The sequence below is a fragment of the Hydra vulgaris genome, chromosome 13 (genome assembly GCF_038396675.1).
Source record: "Hydra vulgaris chromosome 13, alternate assembly HydraT2T_AEP".
NCBI lineage: Eukaryota > Metazoa > Cnidaria > Hydrozoa > Anthoathecata > Hydridae > Hydra > Hydra vulgaris.
Window position 1 is genome coordinate 4,932,868 of NC_088932.1, and position 27,569 is coordinate 4,960,436.

Sequence of the window (27,569 nt, forward strand, 5' to 3'; positions counted from 1 at the left end):
AAGATCCAAAGTTTTTCCTCACAGTCTTTACTTAAACCAAAAATACCAATAGGCGTTCAAACCCAGTGAAAATCACCCCACAAAAGAGCAAATGATCAGCTACTTCTATTTTATAAATAAGTTTAGCTTTGCGTTATATATGGAAGATACTTATGGATATTGTTTATAATCCATTTCTTTATTGTTAGAAGTATTATTGTTGCCGAAGGATTTAAAACCGAATTTTCCTTAATAACTTTAGCAACAATGAGATTTTCTCAGAACTTATAAACCAAGTTTCCTTTAATCTATTGAAACTTTTTTAAATGGTGGCGATGGTCTTCAATTGTCTTTTATTTATGGTCTTTCAATTTATTTTATTTATGGTCTTTCAATTGTCTTTTTAAATGGTGGCGATGGTCTTCAAGACAAGGTCTTCAATTGAAAGCAGACGCGTTTAAAGCTTAGAAAATTTTCAGCTGAAACTTTTTTTTATTTTTGTTGTTATTTTTACTATTATTAAAAACTTTTTTCTTCTATTTTCTTGGTATCGTTCAAATTCTTGTTATGGATATAAATTGTATCGAAAAATTATTCTCTGAAATGCTTGAAAAGCAAAAAATCGACATCCTAAACGAAACTAGAAAATTATTAAAAGAGCACGAAAAAATATTTGCTTCCATAACAGCTACAAACATGAAAATTATTACTGAACGACTTGAAAAGAATGACAAAGATAATATTGATAACTCAAATAAAATAATTGCCATTACAAACGACCTTGAATTAACAAATAAATCCGTGACGTTGTTAGTAACTGAATTCAGTGAAATGCAGAAATTCATTCAAGCAAACGACGATATTATCTCAGGTAAATTAGAACTACTGAAGAAAAAAATAAAAGAAATTAATAACAAGATAAAAGATAATAGTGAGATCACAAAAATAAAGAGTAAACTTAGAGAAATAGAAGACCGCTCAAGAAGAAATAACTTGAGAATTGACGGATTAAAAGAAAGTGAAAACGAAAATTGGAATGAGACTGAATTAAAAGTGCAAAAATTCTTCGAAGATTTACTTGGATTGAAAAATATAAAAATTGAACGGCCCATAGGACTGGGATTAGAGACTCGAAAAAGATTAGAACAGTTGTTATTAAACTTCTAAATTATAAAGATAAAGTTGCTATTTTAAAAAACGTCCAAAAATTAAAAGGAAAAAAAATCTACGTTAATGAAGATTACTGCGCAGAAGCAATATTAATAAGAAAAGATCTAAAAGAGCGAATGAAAAAGGAACGAGAGCTTGGCAAGTTTGCAGTAATATCTTACGATAAACTAATCGTTCGAGAGTGGATTCGAAAGAAATAGTAATTATTATTTTTTTATTTTTATTTATATTTGCTATCTTAAATTTATATTTTTAACATGGAAACTAATCGATTATTTAGGAATAATTTTGATAATAGCGCTTTGAATAATATTGACATAAATAATCTTGAACCTTTCCTAATAAACAAATATATACCGTTAAAAAATCAATCAGATATAGATATTAAATTTTATAATGATGAGGAGGGATTATTAAATATAAGTCCTTATTACTATAGTTCAGATATCTCATGTATTACTGCTGACATAAATTTAACTGCATTATCTATCCTTCACCTTAATATAAGGAGCCTCCAAAAAAATTTTGAGAAATTTAAGCAATTTTTATTCAGTGTCAAAATTAACTTTCAAATTATATGTCTAACCGAAACATGGCGCCGCGTTAAGGAAATTGAAAACAATTCTAATTTTCAACTTAATAATTATAAAGTTTTGCATCAAATTAGAGACTCTGAAAAAACAGGCGGAGGATTATGCATTTTTATTCACAACTCCTTAGATTTCAAACTACGCAAAATTTATTTTGCTGTTACGCATGATTTTGAATTGTTATTAATAGAAGTTGTAAACAAAACTTGCAAGAACGCAGTTGTACACGTCATATACAGACCGCCTTCTGGTAATAAAAAAGCATTTAACAAACAAATTAAAAGCTTAATTATAAGCGAAAAATTATGTGGCAAATGCGTTTACTTCGCAGGCGATCTGAATTTAGATTTACTTGAATACAACAAAAACAAAGACGTCAGAACTTTTTTCAATATTATGTTTCAAAATGGATTTATTCCTACTATAAATAAACCTACTCGAATTACAAAAAATACTGCTACTTCAATTGATCAAATTATAATTAATAATTTCAAAAACATAAAAATTAAAACTGGAATATTTATTACAGACATATCTGATCATTTTCCGGTTTTTATAACAGCACAAAAATCGTTAAATCAACCTTCTAAAAAAGTAAAAACTAAAAAACGAGTAATTAAGGACGCTTCTCTTGTGACATTTATTAGCCTTTTATCGACAACAAACTGGGAATCCGTTTTGAAAACAAAAAATGTTAATGAAGCTTATGATAAATTTTATCATATATTTGAATGTCACTACAATAAAGCATTCCCAATAACAACTAAATTTATTAAAACAAAAACTCTACAAAATCCCTGGATAACACCCGGAATCATAAAATCTTCGAAAAAAAAGCAACGATTGTACGAGAAGTTCATTAAAAAAAGAACTTTTAAAAATGAAACAAACTATAAAAGCTATAATCGCCTTTTTGTGACCATTGTAAAGCGCTCAAAAAATTTTTACTATAGTAGCCAATTGCTAAAATACAAAAATGATATACAAAAAACTTGGAACATAATAAAAGAGGTTATAGGTAAAAAAGATATGAGTATTAGTCGTTTACCAAAAAAACTAATTATAAATGACTGTGAAATTATTAACGACACAATAATTGCTAATTCGTTTAACCATGCATTTGTTAGCACAGGTCCAAGTTTAGCATCAAAAATAAATAAAAGTAAAACTTGCTTCAAATCATACCTAAACTCTAATAATAATATAATGGACAATAATATGCTAACAGAAACAGAATTGCTAGATGCCATGTACTTACTTAAACCAAATAAAGGTAATGGAGTTGATGATGTAAGCAGTAATGTAGTAATTAAATCAATGCCTTATTTAAAAATTCCGCTTTTGCATATATTTACGCTCTCTTTAAACCAAGGAATCTTTCCCGATAAACTTAAAATTGCAAGGGTAATAGGATAGGTAATAGGGGAGAGTGGGGTATTGGCGAACACCTAAGCGGGAATGCGAATTAAAGACACCAGTTATACAAAATTGATCATATTTATTGCTTATCAATTAGTTTAACTACTCAGTCACAAACCCTCAAAAGGAATTTTTAAAAATCTTATTATAAAATAAAAATTTATGCCAGAAATAAAACCATTGGTGTTCGGAATTACCCTGCCTACGTGGGGTAATTCCGAACACATTGGGGGGCAATCACAAGCACTGTTGTGTAATAGCGAATAAAAAGCTAATTGTAATAACTAAGTCTAAAAACTATATTATGCAACAAAAACAAAAAAAAGGAGTGACTTTATTTCCATAGAAGCTACAACAGAGTGTTACTCAAGAAAAAAGTTGCATAAAATTATCAGAAAAATTTAAAATCAAATTATAGTGAACAACATCCGCAGCTTCATTACACTACTGCACGTCTGGAACTGAGCATAGGATCCCTTCTCAGCAGGTAAAAAAAAATTGTCGAATTTATTTTTTTACAATGCTGTTTTGACCATGTTCGGAGTTACCCCGCGTTCGCCATTACCCCACTCTCCCCTACCTATACTAAAATCAGGAGATGAGACTAGTGTCTCCAATTACAGGCCTATCTTCATACTATCATGCTTTTCAAAGTTATTAGAACACATTTTATATAAAAGATTGTATTACTTTTTAGATTTAAACAATATTCTCTATAGTAAGCAATTTGGGTTTAAAAAGAGCCACTCTACTGATCACGCTATTGTTCATCTTGTTCATGATATTTTTAAATCATTTGATGAAAATAAATATACATTAGGTGTATTTATTAATCTCAGTAAGGCTTTTGACACTGTCGATCATTACATTTTATTAACAAAATTAGAAAACTATGGTATTAAACATATAAATATTGCGTGGTTTAAAAGCTATTTGTCAAATAGAAAACAATACATTTCTTATAATGAAGGTAAAACAACCAATATGAACATAACATGTGGGGTTCCTCAGGGATCTATATTAGGGCCACTCCTATTTCTCATTTTTATTAATGATTTAAGCAAAGCTTGTACTGAACTAGATACAATTTTATTTGCAGATGACAAAAATTTATTTTATGCACATAATGATATAAATATTCTGTTTAAGTCAGTAAACAAAGAGCTATTAAATCTTACTGAATGGTTTAATGCAAACAAATTATCTCTAAATGTAACCAAAACAAAATATACTTTTTTCCATCGTTTTCATGACCGAGATAAAATTCCCTTGAAACTTCCAAAACTTTGTATTGCCAATCAGGACATAAAAAGAGAAACCACTTTAAAATTTCTCGGCGTGCTTCTTGATGAAAATGTGACGTGGAGAGATCACATACAATATCTCGAAAATACAATCTCAAGGAACATAGGCCTGCTATGCAGAGCTAAGCCTTTTTTAAATCCAACTTGCTTAAAGCTTTTATATTTCTCGTTCATTCATTGCCATCTTAATTATGCAAATATTGCTTGGTGCAGTACAAATAAAAATAAAATAAAAAAACTATTTAATAAACAAAAGCATGCAATTAGAATCATTTCCAATGTGGGCCGTTATACACACTCCCAAGCATTATTTGTTAATTTAAATATAATGAATGTTTATCAATTAAATGTCTATCAAGTTCTTATATTTATGTTCAAAATTAATAAAAATATATCTCCTAAAATATTTTACCCATTATTCAAAATAAATCAGAATAGATATCTCACCAGATTTTCAAATAACAGTTATATTCAACCCAAAAGTTATTTTGCGGCGACCGAATTTTCAATTTCTACTAGAGGGCCGAAGTTATGGAATAAAATATTAACTAATGAACTTAAAACAATTTCTATGCTAAATGAGTTTAAGAATAAATTAAAGCAAAAACAACAGATGATCGACGTAGCGCTCAGCTTTTTCTGAAGTTTTAATGAGGTTTGAAAAAAAAAAAAAAATATATATATATATATATATATATATATATATATATATATATATATATATATATACATATATATATATATATAATTATGGTTTATAAGAATTATTCACATATGTAAAGGTACAGGCTTTTTTAAAAGGAAAGCATCAGGAATATGCGTATTTACTTGCTTGCTATTTAGTAATATAGTTTCTTTGTACAAATTCTTTTTTCTCTTTTTTTTAATTTTTCTTAACCAACACAAAAACAAAAAGTTAAAGTAGGACTTTAACTTTTTGTTAAAGATTGATTTTTAATCTATTAAGTCTTTAGAAAAACGTTTTATATTATATAGTGTTGCGTTTTTTAATTTTTATTGTCTTATATTTACGGTATAGACTAAGGGGCTTGGTGATAAGACCAATTATGTCTTCTTCTTGCCCCTGCTATTTGTATTTATATTATGCTTTACGACTTTAATAAATTTATATGCAAAAAAAAAAAAAAAATAAAAAAAAAAAAAAAAAAAAAGATGGACTACGGGCTCAAAAATAATAGACGGACTTCTTAAAATCCTCTTTCGATCAAGGACTTATGAAAACTTTTTGCATTAATAAGAAACCTTAATAAATATTTAAAAAAGTTTTATCATTTTAGTTTTTTAAAAGCAGTGCACAGTGGGCCAGTGACTGGACAAAAGTATAAAAACCAAAATCAGAATTTTGATGCCTAAATGGTGTCAAACCTCTGTAAAGACATTATAAAACAATTTAAAACCGTTTATATACACTTAAAGTTTTAATAAATAATGCTGTGGTTGAAGTAGGCGCGAATGTAAATTAAAAAAAAAAATTATAAAGAAAAAAATGTTGTTTAAAAAATCGATGGAAATAAATAAAATTTACATAAAATATTGCACTTTTTAAAATATTATAACTCTATATATTATCTAGATTTTAAAAGTTGTTAGACTAAAATTGGTATGTAATTAACATATTTATAGCAAATTTAAATATGCTTAATTTGTTATATTTTAATGTCTAACTTTTGCTTTTAATTGACAATATATTTTTTTTATTGCTACATCTTGCTTTTATACTCAGATATTTTAAAGCTTATATATGTTTGCTTTAATAATTTCAAAAACCAAAGTGGCTGCCACTAGGCGCCACTTTGGTTTTCTTTTACGTTTGAACTCTTTTACCTAATAAAAAATCTGTAATTGCGATAGGGTTGTTCGCCGCAAACAAAAACTTACGAAAATTTCGCATTTTTATCTTCCGTATTTCAAGTTGCTATTGCGGAAGTTGTTCTTTCGCAAATTCACCTTCCGTAATGCGTTATACGAAAAAAATAAATAATAATTATTCCGTAATAGCTCTTTACGAAAAGAAACTTGCGAAACAAATCATTTCGAAAGAATACTTGCGAAACAGTTCCTTACGGAAGGAGCGTTTCGGAATGTGCGCTTACGGAATAAACTCGAAAGCATTCATTAAACTGTTATACAAAAAAATATTATTATTTATTATTTAAATAAAAGAATGTTGTTAAATGATTCTTCAATAGTTTTTACATATATATATATATATATATATATATATATATATATATATATATATATATATATATATATATATATATATATATATATATATATATATATATATATATATATATATATATATATATATATATATATATATATATATATATATATATATATATATATATATATATATATATATATATATATATATATATATATATATATATATACACAGTGACCTAGAAAGGTTAAGAAAGTTACGCAGCTAAAATTTAAATAGAAAAAACTGAAACTTTAAGTTAGTTTTGAGGGAAAGGACAACGCTTTCTCCGCAACATGTCCCTATACCAGTGTTTACATGCATTAATATTTATCAAGTACCGACTTTGGTTCACTTCCGACACTCGGTTGTTTATTGTCTTAAAATTTAGTAAAATATTTAGTTCCATTACATTTTTTATTAATTTATCACTAATTTTCAGACTAGCTACAGCTCTAAAACTTTCAGCGCTTGTACATTCCTGGTGAGCTTCTATGTTTTGTTTCCCGGGGCGAAGACTCGGGAAACGGTTGTATTTTACGTACCCGCTTTTTTGCTGCAAAATCTTGCAACTAAATTTTACTGCTCTTCAAAATAGCCAGAGCTTTAAAACTTTCAGCGGTTGTGTAGTTCCAATAACGTTGCGATGTTGAAAATTGCGGGGAAGGGGAGGATCAAATTTAAAGTGTACGTACTTTATGGAGTAGTTATTTTTTAGGATTGATTAGATGACCTATATCTTTTTTTGATTTCAACAACAGCATTGTTTCCCAATCACGCAATTTTATTCGTATAAAACCGTCTCTTTTTTTCCATTAACTTACTGACTCAGGGACTAATTAACTGGTCTCTCACAACTTCGGGTAAGTAATTAATATAAAGAAAGGAACAGGAGAAAAACTGTCTTTGAGTTAAACTAACGACAAGTTTACAGTAAAAATTAGTTCGATAATGACCTTTTTTTTTGACCGATTTACTATTTGAGGCAAATCTACATGATCCCAAACAAATGACTTACATGCTCTAAATTTTCTTTTTCCCCCAAAATAGGAAATTTTATGTTGTTCAAGTTATGTTCACTATTTAACTCTTGTTCATTGAAAGACATTTTTAGTATATTTTATGAAAGTCTAGGTTTGTTTATAAAAATTTACTAACTGAAACTTATCAATATCATTATACTTATAATCCCAGTGGGCACAATGACGTTAAAATAACGTTGAAACAACGTCGCAAACCGACGAAATGCAATGTTGAAACAACGTTGAAATTTGGTGGAATTGGAAACAAAATCCGACGTTGAAAACCACGACGTTGAAACAACGTCGATGAAAACTTTGTTTCAACGTTGTTGTAACGTCTTATCGACTACATATCATCCATATTTCAACTTCAATAAAATGAAAATTAAAAGTTCAACGTTGAAACTACGTTGTTTTAATGTCTTATCGACAATATCTCAACCATAGATGGTTGATATATTGTCGATAAGACGTTAGAACAACGTTCAAACAACTTAATTTCAACGTTAAATTTTGGTCATTTGATAAAAATTATACAGCCTATTGGATATAACTTATATCCAATAGGCTGCAGCCATGTTAAATTGTCATCGTTAACATGTTAAATTGTCTCGACTTGGCAATATTTGCAATATTTTGCGCTAAAAGTAGTGTATTTCATGTTCAAAAAATTATTTTAAGGGAGTTTATATAAGAAATAGATAGAATATTAACATTTTATCTATACATTTTATATTAACATATTTGAATCGTCATTTACGCACCGACCACCACCATTGGATCTGTCGGGGGCATATTTCAACAAACTCATGATATCTGTTCTGACTTCAGCAACCATAGCAGTCGCTTTACTAAGCATGACGCTCTCTATAAAAAAAAGTATTGCCTGAGTAATTTGCAACAAATACAGCAAGAACTTGAAATTAAAGCAGCACCAAAGTATCAAATTGTGTTTTTCAATAACAGATAACATTTCTCATGACTTACCAACAACAACCTTACAAATGTTTGTGCCTTCAAATTTCTCTTTACCCTCACCGCCAGCTTTATTGAACTTTGATTGTAAACCATTGGTCATCAACCTACAACAAAAAGTTATTACTTTTATAAACACATTAAACTTTGATACAATATCAGGTTAGGTAGCCTAATGGAACCGCGTATACCGCGGAATTCCGAATGGTTTTAAAATTTCAAAAATTCAATGACTTTTTTTTTTTGTAGAAATAGGTCAATTTTAATAAAAGTTATATATATATATATATATATATATATATATATATATATATATATATATATATATATATATATATATATATATATATATATATATATATATATATATATATATATATATATATATATATATATATATATATATATATATATATATATATATATATATATATATATATATATATATATATATATATATATATAATAGATCATCCAGGTCAAGTTTGAAAAATCCGAAAAATTGTTTGCGGAAAAAGTCCGGAATATTCCCCCCCCCCCCCCTAACAATTAACAAAGTTTAACGTTTTCCATTGCCTTTATTTGTAAATTTCCTCTCACTGTGTTTACAGCAATACTTTATATAGTGATACTTTGTCTGTGGAGCTATTATAGCAGCTTTTCTTGGAATGGTTTTTCTAGTAGCTTCAGTTGTTTTGGCGTCACGAATTCACAACTGCACAAAATGAGAATCTTAACATTTCTTAATAACTGATTTTTAATCCTTAAATTATAACAAGGTATCTTTGCATGCAAAACTAGTTTACATCTTTTTAGTATGAGTGAAATGAAATTTTTTAAATATACGGTTCAAATATTTTCCCAATGATTGGAATTGAAAATATATGAAATCGGAGTTTGTTTTGACACGTGACATATTTAACCAATAAACGAGCTTAAGGCACAATAATTAAATTTTAACGGCCTTGTTTTTATGGTTGGCGAAAGAAACTATCACTCAAATGTCGATCAACGTCCACTTGCTATTATGCGTAATTCGCTTAAGGTATAATTAGGTCAGCGCAAGAAAGTATCACTCAGAATACGATCAAAGTCCAATGACAAAAATACGTAATTATGCGTGTATTATTTAAATTAAGTTATGCGAATTTTATTTTAATTATTCCATCTTTATAAAGCTTGTTATTGACAGCGTGCTCGTAAGCTAAAAAATAATAAAATTATAGTTTTAAAATTAAAAAAAGTTTTAAATGGATATAGAAATGACAAGGTATGTGTTAATTCTAAAGTTTAATAAGCCGTTGTAAGGATTTTTCCAGTTTGTATAAGTTTTTTATTCTTATTGTCAATAAGCGTAACTTACACAAAAAATTGCACTTATTGTCAATATTATTGACATAAATGATTGATTGATTATTGACAATAATCAATCAATCATTTATTTTACTTTATAAAATAAAATTAATACAAAGCTAGGATCAGTCACAAACAGTTATGTAACTGACAAAAACGTGACGACCTACAAATATTATCCGTAAATTTGTAAAAGTATATAAACTTATTAGTAAATTAATAATAGTAATAAAATTAATAATGATAATACAGTAATAATAATTGTGATAATAATAGTAGTAATAACAATAATAATTTTAATAATAACATTAGTAATTTGCAACAGTAGCAATAATAAAAATAATAATGTCAATTATAGAGATACTAATACTTTACAATAACAATATGTGGCATAGAAGTGGTCATTTGAGGAAGTGCTATAAATAATACCATATAAGCTATACCTACATTTATTTAAGACACACACATACATTATATTTATATATATATATATATATATATATATATATATATATATATATATATGTGTGTGTGTGTGTGTGTGTGTGTGTGTGTGTGTATATATGTATATGTATATATATGTGTATGTGTATATATATGTATGTGTATATATATATATATATATATATATATATATATATATATATATATATATATATATATACATACACACATATACACATATATACATATACACACATTTATATATACAGATACATACATACATACATACATATACATACACACACATATATATATATATATATATATATATATATATATATATATATATATATATATATATATATATATATATACATATATATATATATATATATATACAAACATACACACAATACATACATATACATAATCACACATATGCATTAATGTAAATAAAAACATATAAAAAAATAAGTAAACACATTATACATATACACATACATACACACAATGCACACTCAGGTTCATACAAATATATACATATACAGAAGGGTAAGGAGTGGTAGAAGAGATAACTGATAATAGGTTTAAAATAAGGGAAAACTAAAAGCTGTTATATTTTAGAATAATAGACAGAATTAATTGAAGATATAAGATAGTGAAAATGCTGTGTTAGAATTTTATTGAGTATTTTTATGAAGGATAAATTTTTTGATATTGGCAATGAAAGCATTTCTAGTAATGTTTGGGAGATTTATTTTTATTGAAAGTGGCAGAGAGTTCCAAGAGTGAATTGATTGGTATTTAGTTGATTGAATACCATATTTGCTAGTTTTTTTGAAGGTAGAGCTAGTTTATAACAAGATATTGTGCTAAGTTTGTAACTATGGATATCACTTGTGAATTTAAAATAGTTGTTGAAAGCAATAGGCATGGTATTATAAATGATATCCCACACAAAAACACAGTTTAAAAAAAAGATGAGTTCATCTAACTTCAAGATATTTGATAAACTATACAATAAGTCTGTATTAAAATTACTTGGCTGGAAATGAACTATTCGTATAGATTTATTTTGAAGTTTTATGAGATTTTTAAGATGAGTAGATGAAATTTGGCAGCCATACCTTAGGTGGGAATTAAATATAACATGCCAAATATTTATCAATGTTTCGTAGTTGACAAAATGCCTTACTTTGGAAAGCATTCTATTAGCTCGACTTAGTTTGGAAGATATTGCTTTTACTTGTCGGTGAAACAATAGACTTTCATTTAATATAATGCCTATATTATTTGATATTATATATAGTATTAATTTTTTTACCGCTTATTCTGAAATTAAGTTTTTTTGTAATTTTGTTGCTTTGAGATTTAAAGATAACTATTTCAGACTTGGTACAATTTTGTTTGATTGTAGCCATTGTACCAAACATGTGAGGTCATAATTAAGATTTTTATTTAGTTTTTTAAGAGATTTACTAACAATAAGAAGATTGGTATCATCAGCAAAATGATATGTTTTGGAGAACTTTACACATGTGTGCAGATCGTTTATATAAACGAGGAAGAGTAGAGGACCTAAGATTGAACCTTGTGGAACACCAATACATGTAAACCTAGTATTGGAGGAAGTGTTTCCAATGCTTACAAACTGAGAGCGCATATACAGGTACGACTTGAACCATTTGAGAGCAACTCCTCTGACACCATAATGATTTAATTTAGTCAGCAAAATCTCATGATCAACAGTATCAAACGCCTTATGCAAATCAACAAACACTCCAGCAGCAAACTATTTTTGATCCAGAGCTTCACGTATTGTCACATTTATATCAATGAGTGCTTGATTTGTACAGTGCTTTTTGCGGAAGCCAAATTGAAGGCTATAGAAACTATTAGATTGATTTAAAAAGTTTTCTAGTCTGTTAAACATGAATCTTTCAATTAGTTGGCCAATATTTGAAAGTAAAGATATAGGTTGATAGTTACAATTATCTAGTTTGGATCCACTTTTAAAAATAGGTACAACTTCAGCAACTTTAAACAAGTCAGGAAACACTCCAATTTCGAATGATTTATTCATCATAATGCTCAAAGGGTAGCTTAAATCTTTCGATGCTAAGATCAATATTTGAGTAGGAATGCTATTAGGATCAGTGCTTTTTCTAGGGTTCATACTGGATATATAATCATTTATTTCTTGTGGTGTAACAGGGGTTATATAAAAGGAGTATTTTTAAGGTAGTGGTTAAAGTTATGCTTAGGAGAGATGATTGTTTTAGAAAGATTTTCTGCAATTGTGGAAAAATAGTCATTAAATGAGTTAGTGATTAGGGCATTATCAGTTATAATTTGGTTATTTATAGTTAAACTTAAACATTCTCACTTCCTCCTTCATGATCCTCTTCATGCAACAATATCTTTGTAGAACATACTAGGACAATAAAATTTGGCAGCGAATCAATTAAACATTAGTGCACCAATGCTTGGAACAATCTCCCTCATTCTTTGAAAAGAGAAAAACCGAAAACTCAATTTCTCGTTATAATTTTCTCAATAGATTAAAAAAACAATATTTGGATAGCTACTAGAATAATAACTCCAATAAAAGCAATATATCACTGTTAATAGTCTTATTAAAAAATACTCTCTTATGTATATATTTTTTATTTTATGCCTTTTTTTTTTTAAGAATCTTTACATTTTTGTACAGCTTTTTTGTCGTCCTTGTACAATAATTGAATGTGTATGTACGTATGCATGTGTGGGTATATGTATGGGTACGTGTATAATGTGTGTGTATATGTGTATGTATGTGTGTTGTGTGTATGTATATGTATGTATGTGATGTATGTGCGTATGTATACGTTTATATGCGTATGTGTGTGTGTATAAATATATATATATATATATATATATATATATATATATATATATATATATATATATATATATAAATATATATATATATGTATAATATATATATATAATATATATAGTATATATATATAATATATATATATATATATATATATATATATATATATATATATATATATATATATATATATATATATATATATGTTTGTATGTGAGTATGTGTATGGATGTATGTGTGTTTATGTGTATATATATAAGCGTATGTGTGACATGTATGTATGTATGTATGTATGTATGTATGTATGTATGTATGTATGTATGTATGTATGTATGTATGTTTGCGTGTATAAGTATATATATATTTATATATACAATTGTTATTATTATCATTGTTATTATTGCTATTTCCTTTTTTTTTATTAATATTGTATTTTTTTATTAATATCATTTTTTTATTAATATCATTATTTTTATTAATACCATTATTTTTATTGTTATTAATACCATTTTTATTATGATAGTTATTATTAATGTTATTATTATTGTTAACGTTATGATTTTTATAGTTGTTATTATTTTACTCTTATTCATTATTATTAGGTGTTTACAAATCATTAGTAATTATACTATTTGTAAACATCCTTGAATTGTAAAATCATGTAATTCAGAATATATTGATTAATTGATTAATGTAAATAAAATAAATAGCAGTAATTTATTATTTATTATTATTAGTAGGTTAATAATCAATAATAACATTTATAATAATAATATTATAATAATCATATAATTTTAGTAGTATTATTATAATATTATAATAATAATATTAATTATTGATTACGATAATATTGTTATCAATTTTTATCATTACGTTATTAGTTCAGATGTATCAGATTACGATGATTCAGACATATCAAATAATGAGGCAAAAGATGATTTAAGTCTTCAGGGTGATTTGTTTAACTTTTTTTTTTTTTGAATATTTAATTTTTACTTATATCAAAAACATTCAAAGTAATTATGGTTTTGACTTATGCAAATTCAAATTTTAGATAAAAAAACGGTTTGTATTTACAATTCTGTCGAAGAAGCTGAACACTATCTTCTCTCTGTTAATGAACCAACAAAAATTTCAAGTTTGCAAGATTTTTAGTTATTATTTGCTCTACAATATTTTCTTTGCATTTATTTTGAAATTAATAAGATCTTCACATTTCAGGTAAAAGTGATATCTTCATATGTGATTCGGTTAAAGAAGCCAATCAGTGTCTTCATAACTATGAGATAGATAATACTGTTCGCTTTGCTGCTTTTTCAACTCCAAAGGATTTTGGTAGTACAGGTAAAAAGTTTTGGAACAATGTAAACTAAATGAAAGTTCAGAGTTACTTTATTTAAGTTGTGATATACACTTTGCAATAATCAGTTATTCAAATTTATGGAGTTTTTTGTCTCTACTGTGTTTACAGCTTATGGTTATATCTATACAGTTTAAATAATAAACAGTTCATACAGCGTTGCCACCAAATCAGGGAGTTTAGGGAAAGTCAAGGGAATTTTCGTTTAAAATCAGGGAAAGTCAGGGAATTTTTTAATTTTGTATTAATATTCTTTTTTTAGGTTACTATTTTAAAAATCATATCGCTCAAAAGATTGTTCAAATATATTAATATTTAATCATTATGAAAAAAATTTAAGTTTTATTCTAAAAAAAATTTAGTTATTAGTTTTGGTCTTTAGCATTGTTTACACTTTTAACAGAAAATATCAGGAAATCTTTAAATGGTTCTTTTCAAAATTTTCAAATGGATCTAAATATTTGATTTTGGAATAGCAATCTAAATCATGCTGAATACAAATACTTTGACTCAAATTTTGGGCCACCCAAAAAATTTACTTGAGTACAACATCTTTGGCAACAATCAATTGCATAAATCTGACGAAACTGTGTGTGGATGGCCCAAAAGTAAAATGGTGACCTCTTGATATTATTAAAAAGCAGTGTGAGCAACAAGAATTTCCTAAACTTCCTAAAACTAAAAGTTGCAACCTCATGTAATCCAATATGCTTTTAAAACTGGTTTTCAATCAGGGAGGTCAATGAAAGCTTTGAATGACTTTTGAATGACAGACTAAACTGTGTATTGATGAGATAAAAGTAAACTGTTAACCTTTTCATCTTATTAAAAAGCAGTTGAGCAACTCTTAGACAGACACCCTAATGATTCCATTTCTCTTTAAATATTTGTTTTCAACTGCTTAAAGCTTAATGAGTTTAATATTATATAAATACATTTTTGAATAACTTTTGTTTCATTTTTTAGATATATTTTCACACAAGCACAAAGTGTTAAGGGAAACATCCCCAGAATTTTTTAATACGCTTTATGTTGTTTTGTCATCAAAAAGGTTTGATTGTCATCATGGCGTTGATTGGAATTCTAATGCTAAGCAAAAGTATATCGATGCAAAAGAAAATCAAAAAGTAACAATTAAATAGTCTTATTTATTATTGTAACAAATGTTCTTTAATTTCACTTAAAATTCTTTAAATTAAAGATATTTATGTTTATTATACTACTACTACTACTACTACTACAACTAATAATAGTAGTAGTAATAATAATAATAATAATAATAATAATATGATATTATTATTGTTATTATTATTACAGAAGTTTGATCATTGGTACAGAGGTGAATATGTGATTATTCAAGACACCAAGAAGTTTGAATGTCCTGCAAAAGTTAACATGAAAGAGATCGTATATTTTACTAGTTTAAAGGTATTTTACAAAACAGCATTTTTTTTTTTTAGTCACATTTTTAATGAATCTATCGTTGTTAGAAAAATTATAACAATAAAAAGAATGATCAATTCTGTCATTTTATTTTCAGTTTGTCAACATGACAAATTATTACAAAAACCAAGTATCAAGAGATATTCGAAATTCTTTGATGAAGCATAATACTTTTGTATTTTGTAGAAAAATTAAAGTTGAAATAGACTGCCTATTATGTCACCGAAATCATCCACTTGGAAAAGTAATTGCTTTGCGCTTTGATACTATATTGCAAACTGTGTTAATCATTAATTCTTCTTTTTATTATTATTATTACTATATTTTTGAAACATATTTTTCATATTGTAATGCTAGTAGTAATGCTAAGCATGATTTTTATACATGTACAAAGTTATAACTAATTTTATATTATTTGTGCGTAATAATATGTACCTTTCATATCTTGCTACTGTTTTATTTATTGATGTAGTAGTACTAATGCAGATAAGTAGTTACATTTTGTGTTACTCAATACTATTTTTAGAGTGAACTCCTGTCTCAGAAAATTGACCATCGGTTGTCAACAAAGATTTCTGAATTTGTGAAACAAGGCATTTCACATCTCACTGTATGTGAGATGAAGAGGCTTTTAAAAATTATGGTTAGTGATATGTTTGGAAAAAAAGATTTGCCTCCTTCTAACAACAGAAGGTTCTATCCAAAAAATAATATCATTCGTACACACATAGTCATTGAACGTCAAAAGCTTAGGTAATTTTTTTATTTAATTTTTAGTACTTTTAGATGTTTCATATTATCAAAAAGTTTTTTGATTTATTAATTTTTCAGATTCTCAAACATTGATCAAGATTGTTTAGAAAACAAAATAAATGAGTGGAAGGTTTCTGACGCCACTGTCAAAATACATTACCATCCAAAAAGAAGTCATAGTAAGGATGAGCTGTTGTTTGTTTATCAAGCTGGTTGGCAAAAAAAACTTCTAAATAAATATGATAATGAAATGGTGTTTTTAGATGCAACATATAAGACCACTAGATATTCATTACCATTGTTTTTCTTAGTTGTTAAAACTAATGTTGATTTTCAAATAGTTGCAACATTTGTATCTGAAAGTGAAACTTTTGATACAATAAAAAAAGCACTTAATGTCATCAAGTCTTGGAATCTTGATTTTCAACCTTTATACTGCATGACTGACTACTGTAATGAGGAGATACGTGCTTTGGAATCTGTTTTTATTGGTTTGTTTTTCCAATCTGTATTTACTTATTTAATTTTTAAGTTATTAACTTCTTTAAAGGAATCATTTTTTATATTTCATGCGATTTAAGTTCATAATCATTTTAAATAAAATTTTGTTCTCTTATTAGGGCGTGAAGTATTCATCTGCGACTTTCATAGAGAACAGGCATGGGATCGTTGGATAAAAAAAACTTCCAATGGTTGTTTTAGTAAAAAAGAAGATATTTTAAAATTGTTAAGATGTATAGCTTGGTCAAGATCTTGTGAAGAAGAAGTAGATGCTATAAAAGCGTTAGAGCTTTCTGACTTTTGGTGTCAAGATGGTTTTTCTAAATTAAAACATTATGTTGAAATGTATTGGATGCCTATAAAAAAGGTATTTATTATTAAGCATGAGTTTAAATAATTAAACCTTTATTTGAGAATACATTTTGTGGCAATCATTTGGTTTGGTTTGTATTATTTTAAGGTGAGGTATGTAAAAGTAGAATTTCTTTCTTATTGGTTAGAGATGGATCTGGTGGTATAGGCAAAATCGTCTTCTAATTAATTGCAACACAAACAATGGTGTTGAAAGACAAAATGAGTCATTTAAGTATTGCTATTTAAAGAAATATAACAACTCTTCTTTGACAGGCATGTTAACTTTATTAATTGAAGAATTCTTCACTGATAAGCTAAAAAGGTTAGTTTAAAAGAAAAGTTAAGTCAATGAACTGATGTTTAAAAGGGACTATTGTCAATTTAAAAGTTCACAGTAATGATATTAATATAATCTTTTTATTTTTATAAAGTTTTATCTATTCAATTTAGCTACACTGATGCCAACTTCAAAATGGATGCAAGATACAGGAGATATGGCTGCTGGGTGCCAAAATATTTATATAATCGCCCTCGTAGTTTAGTTAAGCATTGCTTGTTGCGAAAATCTACTGCTGATTATATGGATTTGAACACAGTTGTAATGATGAAACATGTTATCTTTACTGTATCTAGTACCATTGATTCTTCTACAAAATACTTTGTGCATTTTGGTGATGAAAATATTATGCCAAAATGTACTTGTTATGATTGGATATCAACAGGCTATCCCTGCAAACATTTTTTTGCTATATTCAAAAAGTATCCTGCTTGGTCATGGAATACATTATCAAAACTTTATGTAAATTCTCCATTCTTAAATTTAGATGAAGATAACTATGATATATTCCATGAAAAAAAACCTTTTAATTTTTCTAAGTCGCTTTCACCTTTAAAAGAGTCATCTTTGTCTTTAAAAAAAAATACAACTGTAGAAGATCAGAATGACATATGTAAAAAACATATTCCCATTTATTCTGGTGTCGATGTTAGGGAGATGCTTAATACTATTAAGAACTTATCATTTGAATTTGAGGCAAACTCTGATGAACTAATGATGTTACATAAAACTCTTTCCACTCTAATAGACAAACTAAACAAAGGAAGAGTAAGAGAATCTGGGATTCCTGTCACTCAAACAAATAATAAATTAAGCAAAAAACATATTTCTATTCCTGTACGGAAACCAATAAAAGCTCAAACTAAGCGTGTTGGATCACAAAAAGAAAAAACATCAAATGCTTCTAAAGTGTTTATAGTAGCAGAGAGTTACTTAGTTGACTCGATTGAACATAAAATTGTTGATGAGCCTGTAAACAAAGAAAGGTTTGTTGTTGATCATGAGATAGTTATTTCACATAATAATGATGAACATTTAGTAGAAAAACTGGTTTTACTTCCTAAGACAAAACTCTCATCAGATGATATGAATGATATTACAAACCATCAGATGTTGTCAGACAATGTCATCCATTCGGTACAAAAAATGATAACTGGTGTTTCTGGTCTGCAGGATCCAGTTTTGGGGCAAAATTTGTCATTTTGTGTGGTAAAGGACTCCTTTGTACAGGTATTACATGATGGTGATGTACACTGGCTGACAGTAAGCACTTTTGGGTGCTCTGAAGGTGAGGTATTTCTGTTAGACAGCATGTTTAAGGGCAAAAATATGTTGTCAGACAAATTTTGTTGTCAGACAAATTTGTGCAATAATGCAGTGCACCAAAGACAGTTTGAAAGTACGAGTCTTACCTGTGCAACAACAAACAAATGGTGTAGACTGTGGTTTGTTTGCATTGGCGTTTGCACAGCACATTGCTTGTACCAGCTCAAATCCACACTACATTTCATTTGAAAATGATGAAATGAGAAACCATTTATTTAAAAGTGTTATAGAAAACCACTTAAATGAGTTTCCAAAGACTGGAAAATTGACTAGGTTTTGCAAAGAAAAAGAATTTAATTTTACTCTTTATTGCGTATGTCGGCAAATTTGGATGGCTTCTGATAAAGTTGTCAAAGATAAATAAGTGAATTATTTAAATTATTTTTTTTCTTTTCAATATAAATATTTACACACACACACACACACACACACACACACACACACATACACACACACACACACACACACACACACACACACACACACACACACACACACACACACACACGTATTACTTTTATTTTATTTACACATTACTTTTATTCACTTTTTTTTTACTGTTTTTTATGTGTTAATACATTTAGGCATATGGTGCAATGTGGAAAATGTGAATGTTGGTTTCATCGTGTTTGTGAACGCATACCTGATTTTATTTTAGAATGTGAGAGTGTTGAATGGTTTTGTTCGCAATGCACAATAACTTTACCATGTAGTACTTTAACTTAAAAGAGATTTTGACTTTAACATTTATAATCCTTTTTTATGTAGTTTTAGTACTTAAGAATTTTTTTTTTTTTTTTTTTTTTGTTATGGTAGGCAAAAAGTGTATGGTAGATAAAAAATCTTATTTAAATAGTTTTTCATTTTCTAATTTTCTAATATATAGTCTTAAAGGAATACATGATTTTTGAATGATAGCAATGCCTAAAAAGTTGTGTTACATAAATAAGGTTTATTTTAGTCAAGAGTCCCTTAAGTAAGATGGTCTGGTTAACTAAGTAAGATGATCTGGTTAAGTAAAGGCATGTTCAAGAATAAGATCAATTTTTACAAACTAAATGGTTCTTTTTCAACTCTGAAAGTGGTGTTGTTGTCTTTCAATTTATTTATTTTTACCGTAAACACTTTTAGTTTCAGTCTAAGTATAAATCTTAGTATTTGTAATAAGTATTTATTATTAATTACATTTCAATGAATATATATTTTTTTAATATATAATAATTTTTTTAAACAACAATTTTCCTTTTTTTTTTAGTTGCGTTTGTCATTGCTTTATTAGTTTGCCTACTGTTGAAACATGGTTTTAATTTAGTAAATTTATATGATGTGAAATTTACTCTATTAATCATCAGATAACAGTTAGGGAGAAATTGGAATTCTACATAATTAAGGTAAAAATGATTTTGTTTACTGGTATTACCATTAGTTGCCGATGGTAACATTACAAAACTTTTATAGTTGATTGTGTTTCAGCTCTTTAGTTTTACACTGTAACATTGATGACAAATATATAACAAAAACAACATGTTGTTTTTGTGATTATCGATAAAAGTCATTATCGATAAAAGCTTTTATTACGATTGTAAATCTTAATTATATGTTTTTTTAGCACTTATCATATTTCGTTATATCACAAATAATTATGACAACGTAAAAAATATTTAAGGATTTACTTTTAATTCATGATATAATTTTTCAAATTGCTCAACTCCTATTGTCCCTCTAGTTTAAATATTTTAATAAATGAAATCTCTTGAGTTCAAGTATTTTGTTGTAAAGTGTAATTATAGTTAATGATTGTTTTAAAGGTAACGATCGATTTGAGTTACTTGTAAATAATTGTATATGTATATAGACGTATTTGTATATAATGTAAAGACATAATTGTAAATATCAAGAGAATAAGTATATAAATTATGTTGAATTACGTTAAGAGAGAGGCGTTTTACGCTTGACTTATAAAGTTCTTTTTGATGAAGCCGAAATAGCTTTTTGAAACAAAAAGCTATTTCGGCTTAAATGTCGACTAAAGTTGATTTAAAGTTAATTCCGGAGTTAAGTGGAAACGATCAACAATCAGTCGCAGAATGGCTGGAAAAAGTTGAACTGGTATGTAAACTACAGACGTGCTGAGCCGAGGTTGTTTGAAGATCAAACGCAACCAAATTGTTATGAATGTTAACTCCCCATTCATTTCGCAAGAGATAGTCATCTGCGAAGAAATAGTAATCGAAACAAGTCGGGTCGAAGACGGGAGACAAGCGATGTTTTGTCTTACTCGTGTCAAGAGAAAGGACACATCAAGATGTCCAAAAAACGTGCCGAGGGAGAAGATGTTTGCGCCAGTTCTCTCCCTAAACAATCAATAATGGCGTTACCTATTATACGGTTGGACATTAATGGCGTTTCTCGGAATGTGTTAATCGACTCAGAATGTACCTGCTGCATCATTTATAAATAATGTGCGCCAAAAATTACGAAGAAAATAGTTAGCGTGGTAACTGTTAATTGACAACAACAACAGTACGAAGAACATTAGCCGAACTAGAATTGTCACACCTAATGAAAATGAAGTTTTTGTGGAAGCACTTGTAGTTGACTTCAAACCACTTTGTTATTGTTTTTGATGGGTATGGAATAGTGGCTTTTGGTGGAGTATCAATATCTGCAACTCGTGATGTTTGTTTTATGGGAAGAAACGAATCATGTTTACTTGGACTAAAAGGTGATATTTCAAAAGATGTCAGTAATACGAATATAATATCTCGGGATTTCACAGCTTTGTTTAAGAAACAAAATCGAGAATGGATAATTGCGTGGAAATGGAATAATAATTCTGAATTCTGAAAATGGAATAATAAACCTGAAACTCTAGAATAAGATTGCTGAATACACTATCCCTGTTGGCATAAAACACGATTACGAAAAAGAAATTGAAGGGTGGATAGAGAAAAAATGGCTTCAAAAGTACAATTTGAAGAAACACGGTCCAATAAAGGGTTTGGTTCCTCTCATGGCAATGGTGCAGCGAAACAAAGGGAAAGTGCGACCAGTATTAGACTTCAGGGAGTTGAACACGTTTATTAAAGCATTCACTGCAAACACAGATGCGTGTGCTGACAAACTTCAAGACTAGAGACGGTTTGGAAAAAATGTTTTAATAATTGATTTATCTTCAACTTATATGCAACTAAAAATCGATGAGAAACTCTGGACTTACCAAAATGTTGTGTTCTGTGGACAAAGTTTTGTTTAACACGTTTGGGATTCCAACTAAACGTTGCGCCAGTCATAACGAAAGCGGTATTGGACAAAGTGCTATCGCAAAGTGAAACAATCTGGAAAGGAACGTCATCATACATTAATGATATTTTTGTTGAAGACATAGAACCTGTTTGTCGCGTGCTTGATCATTTGGAAATCTTTGGGCTTAATTGTAAGCCGGCGGTCCGCGTATCCGATGGAGCAAGAGTTCTTGGTTTACAAGTCAGAATGGAAAACAAAAAGTTACGTTGGAGAAGAGATAACGATTTTTGTGAAATTCCGAATTGGCTAACAAGACGTTTGTGGTTGGTTGCGTGTAGCATTGTCGTATGTTAAAAGAACAGCAAACGCCCTGACAAAAACGTAAGGCAACAAATTGGGTAGATGCTAGTTCAATCGTACTAGACGTGGTTGTCGAGTTTAATGGCAATATAATTGAAGACGCATGTTGGTTAAGAAAACATACACAGCGCATATAAACATGTCCGAACTTGATGCAGTAATTAAAGGACTAAATATGGGCAATAACTCGAAAATGGATGTTTTGCACATCTGCATCGATTCGAAAGCGGTGTTCCATTTAGTTACCGACACACTCGCGGAAAAATCTGGATTGAGGACAAACGCATCAAACGAAATGCTGTTAAGGAGAATACTCAAGAATATTTCAAATATAATTGAAGAAAAAAATGTTTGTCTTTATTTTTTATATTTAAAAAAAAAAAAAAAAAAATTTGTGCAGAAAAAATTAAGCGTGAATTTGTGTATTTTCAGATCTAATCGTGGTTCAACCCCCATTGCCCATTTAACGTAAGAGATCAACTTGAGGATCTCGAATCAGGGCCTATAGATAAAATTATCAGATAACTCGTGACTGTTCTGAAAACATTGGTACATCAATACAGACATATGTGTACTGTTTATATTGTCATGCTTTTTTTTTTTTTGTGGTTGCTAATTATTTTTACTTATGTTTCATTTTGCATTTGTTGCTATTATTCAAGTGATTTCATTTTTTTTTTGTCCTATCATAGTATTTATTTACATCTTTTTGTTTATATTTTATTTTCTATCACCCTTCTTAGAAGGAATAAATGAGATAGCACAACGTTTAATGATCAGAATCTGATCATTAAATGTTGTGTTATCTCAATTATTCATTATCTCTCATGTCAGCTCATTCACTTTTTCCTTTTTTGTTGTTAGTCTAGCTTTTTTTAATATTCTCCTTTTTAATAGGATTATTTTTTGGTACATCAATAACAGTACACCAACTCAAAGTAGATATTAGGCTTGTCGCTTCGGAATTTAACCTGGCCGATGCCCTTACTAGAGTGTCTAATAGTTGGTTAAAATTGATTGATAAAACTTCTGAAATGGCAGCAAGTGGTATTATAGGTACTTCGCTATCCTTCAAAGAAATCGAGCACGTTCATAGATCTACAGGACATTATGGCAGGAAGAAAACATTGCACTTCGTTCATAAAATCGACCCGTCAGTGAGCAAGGAAGAAGTATTACTGAAAAGAATACATACTGAAAATTATAAAAATTTTATACCTACTTTATTAATCCTTAAAATAAAAGTTTTGGCACTCCTATTGCGTAAATACCATATGCCCTGCCTTTTTGGCACCCCAAATGGTAGAAACAACCTTTACAGCTTAACTTACTTGAAACTTGCTACTGACCTCATTTCATTTTTTAATCTTTTATGTTTGTCCCATTCAATAATTTTTTTGTCGATTTCAATGAGTAGTTCTAAATAAATGGGATAAATGACCAGGTCTACTAAATCGTTCTTTTTACCAAAAGTACATAATAGTGCAAGAGTTAATGGTCATCAAACTGTTTTCAATATATAAGTTAAGCAACTTTATGAAGTTAAAAAGAGCATTTCAAGAGAACTGCCCTATTCATTAAGGTACTTCTCTTAATGAATAGGACAATTTTAATTAACTCCCCCTTAGGTCACACAAAAGCTTCATTTATTCAGTTTAAAAATGCGCAACAGTATCTTTTTTTAAACCATTTTCTATGCATTGTACATGACTTTTTTTTCACAAACCCATGTTGCTGTTGTGCCAACAAATTGTTACCATAAAAATATTTTTTTAAATTTGCTTGGATTATTGTTTTAGTATCTTACATGGAACTGAAGTGAGAGAAACTGGACAATAATTTACCGCTACAGTTTTATAGCCTTTTCTGTAAAGTGGAGTTAGGTTTGCAGATCTAAATTGAATCGGCAGTTGACTAGTAACTAAAGATTCCTAAAATTTGATGTTAATGGTGAGCAAAAGCATTTGATGAATTTTTGAGTACTGCCGGATGAAGATTGTCTGGACCACGTCTTTTGTTTTAATCAAGTTTTTGAAGTTGATTTAAAACTTTATTGTATGTTATTTCCTCAGGATAAAGATCTGTAAATCTGCTAGTGCAATTTTGTACTCTTGATTTAAAGAATGGTAGTTCACCTTGGTCTTCAATTACAAAAAATTTAGTTAAAATATTTGAAATTTCTAATTGATCTTGAAATAATTCTACATCAGGTTTTCTCAAAGTCTTTATTGACTCTTTTACATTTAACTGATTGTTAATGTATTTAGCGAACAATTTAATTTTTTCGTTGATTTCAAAACTAAATCTCTTTAGTTAGCTAAATCGTATACATTCTTGATTTTACAAGACAACGCATATAAATTTTTGTAGTCATTGCCCAAATTCACATCTTTTAATTTACCAGCACAGTTTGTATAACATAGATTCTTTTTTTTCTGATAAGATCTTTTAATTCTTTATCCACAGAGTTGCTTTATTATTAAGAAGTGAAAATCAGCAAATAAATAAGTGAATGAATAAATTACTTGTTTATTTATTATACGATGGTATAATAAATAGAACTAATAATATCCTGGACCTGTTTATTCTCAAATAAATTGACCCAGTCAACATTTAAAATGAATTGTGATATTTTATCAAATTTTACTTTTTTGTAAAAGAATTTACAAATCTGTCTTTTGAAAGTACTTACTTTATTTTTTAAATAGCAATCAAAAAAAGATAATCATATGCCCCTTGTCAATATTTCCTAGCACGAGATTTCTTTTCTACTGCAAACATGTTGCCAGATTCAGTTGGAAAAATTACAGCTAACATAATTGATGCGAATTCATTTAACATTTGGAATGTAGGGATATTTACATGTTGATATAAAAAGGCTTCGTTTGACAGATTTATGAATTTTTGCTCAATGTCATTTTTGTTTTTGATTGAAGATGCACTACCATTAGACCAACAGATTGACAGAAAATTTAAATCTCCGATTATCAAAACATCTTTAAATCCTCTCTTATCAATTCCTTCTTGAAAAACTAAATCAAAATCAACCATATCAATAAAATCACTCAGCCTATACAGACAACAAATTAGGCTTTTCTTACCAAAATACACGACAATCCATACTTATTCAATTTTGCATGAACCAAAGTAACCTAATTTCACTGATTTCATATGAATCAATCGAATTATCAACATAAAGACATACACCATCTCCACTTCTACCATCACATCGGTCTTTGCTGTAAAGATTATATTCATTTATGTTAACAACCGAAAAATTTTTAAACCAAGTTTTGCTAACACCAATAAGATTCAAATTTATCTTCTAAAGATGTTACATTAAAGTACATGGATTTCAAAGTTTCTTTAGGAGCCATATGTTTAATGAATTCAAAAACACTGAACTGTTTTGGGATTGTGCTTGATTAGAAAGACTTTTTAAATCTTGGTACTTGATTCCCACATATGCCATGTCGAAAGGGTCTCTCCCTCCTTAATATAAAGTCCATTTGTCAAATTTTTTTGCAGCCAACAGAACGGGATGTCTGATACTTAAATCAGAAAGTTCAACAAGAATAGGGTCAGGCCTACTCACAACTTTTGATTTTAATCTTCTCATATAAACAGGCTTAACGTCATCTTTTTCAGGTTCAGGTTTTATCAGGTTACTTCACTTTCTCAACTGTTTGGTTTACAATTTATATAAAGTTGAAACTTTATATAAAATGAAAAAGTTTTTTATAATTATATGATTCTTAAAAAATTTATTGTATAATGTTTAAATCAGGTTAAAAAAATATCTTAGTCAGATTTCTTTAGTTCTTTAATTACTGGATTTACTATTTATATGAAATAAACTTGTAATAAATATACCATAAATTTTTGTGATAAAAAATTTGTGTTATAGTAAAAATATCATATTTTTAATGTTTACAACAAATAAAAAGACATACCTGAGGCAGGTTTCTTTTCTTTAAATAAATATAAATTGTTTTTTTAATTTATAGTACATATTTTTACAAAAACATTATTGAATATTGTTTAAAATTAATTAAAACAGTATGTGAGTCAGGTTTCTTTACTTCCTCAATTATTTGATTTACTATTTATATTAAAATGTTTTAATATTTATTCTATACCTTTTAAATCAAAAATTTTATTTACAAAGACTCAATTGTTTAATGTTTAAAAGTAATAAAAGACGTACTTAAGATAGGTCAATTCACAACAACTTTATATAAATAGTAAACCTTTGGTTTACTGTTTATATAAAGTTAATTTTGTATTATAGATATCATAATATAAAATTATTATAAATATATTATTTATAAAAAACACCATTGTATAATGTTTAAAATATGTTAATACAGTACCTAAATCAGGTTTCTTTACTTCTTCAGTTATTGGATTTACTATTTATATAAATGAAAAATTTTTAAGAATTTTTCTATACCTTTTGCAGAATCATAAAGATGTTATTCATAAAAACATTTGTATATAATGCTCTATAGATCAGAAAGACAAG

The 27,569-nt window shown here is 28.0% G+C and overlaps 2 protein-coding genes across 2 annotated transcripts; both read left to right on the top strand.

Annotated features, from left to right (window-relative positions):
• The first annotated feature begins 1,406 nt into the window (after positions 1-1,406).
• On the top strand, positions 1,407-8,311 carry LOC136089556 (uncharacterized). The gene is made up of 3 exons (XM_065815607.1): positions 1,407-3,036; positions 3,856-4,514; positions 8,282-8,311. The coding sequence occupies exons 1-3, from the start codon at positions 1,407-1,409 to the stop codon at positions 8,309-8,311; spliced, it is 2,319 nt and encodes a 772-aa protein (XP_065671679.1).
• A 6,900-nt stretch (positions 8,312-15,211) lies between these two features.
• LOC136089557 (uncharacterized) lies at positions 15,212-19,792 on the top strand. Its single transcript, XM_065815608.1, has 9 exons — positions 15,212-15,332; positions 15,691-15,851; positions 16,042-16,152; positions 16,265-16,411; positions 16,694-16,920; positions 16,999-17,411; positions 17,541-17,788; positions 17,922-18,097; positions 18,226-19,792. Exons 1-9 carry the CDS (start codon positions 15,212-15,214, stop codon positions 19,625-19,627), a joined length of 3,006 nt encoding a protein of 1,001 aa, XP_065671680.1. The 3' UTR covers positions 19,628-19,792.
• Positions 19,793-27,569: the final 7,777 nt, after the last annotated feature.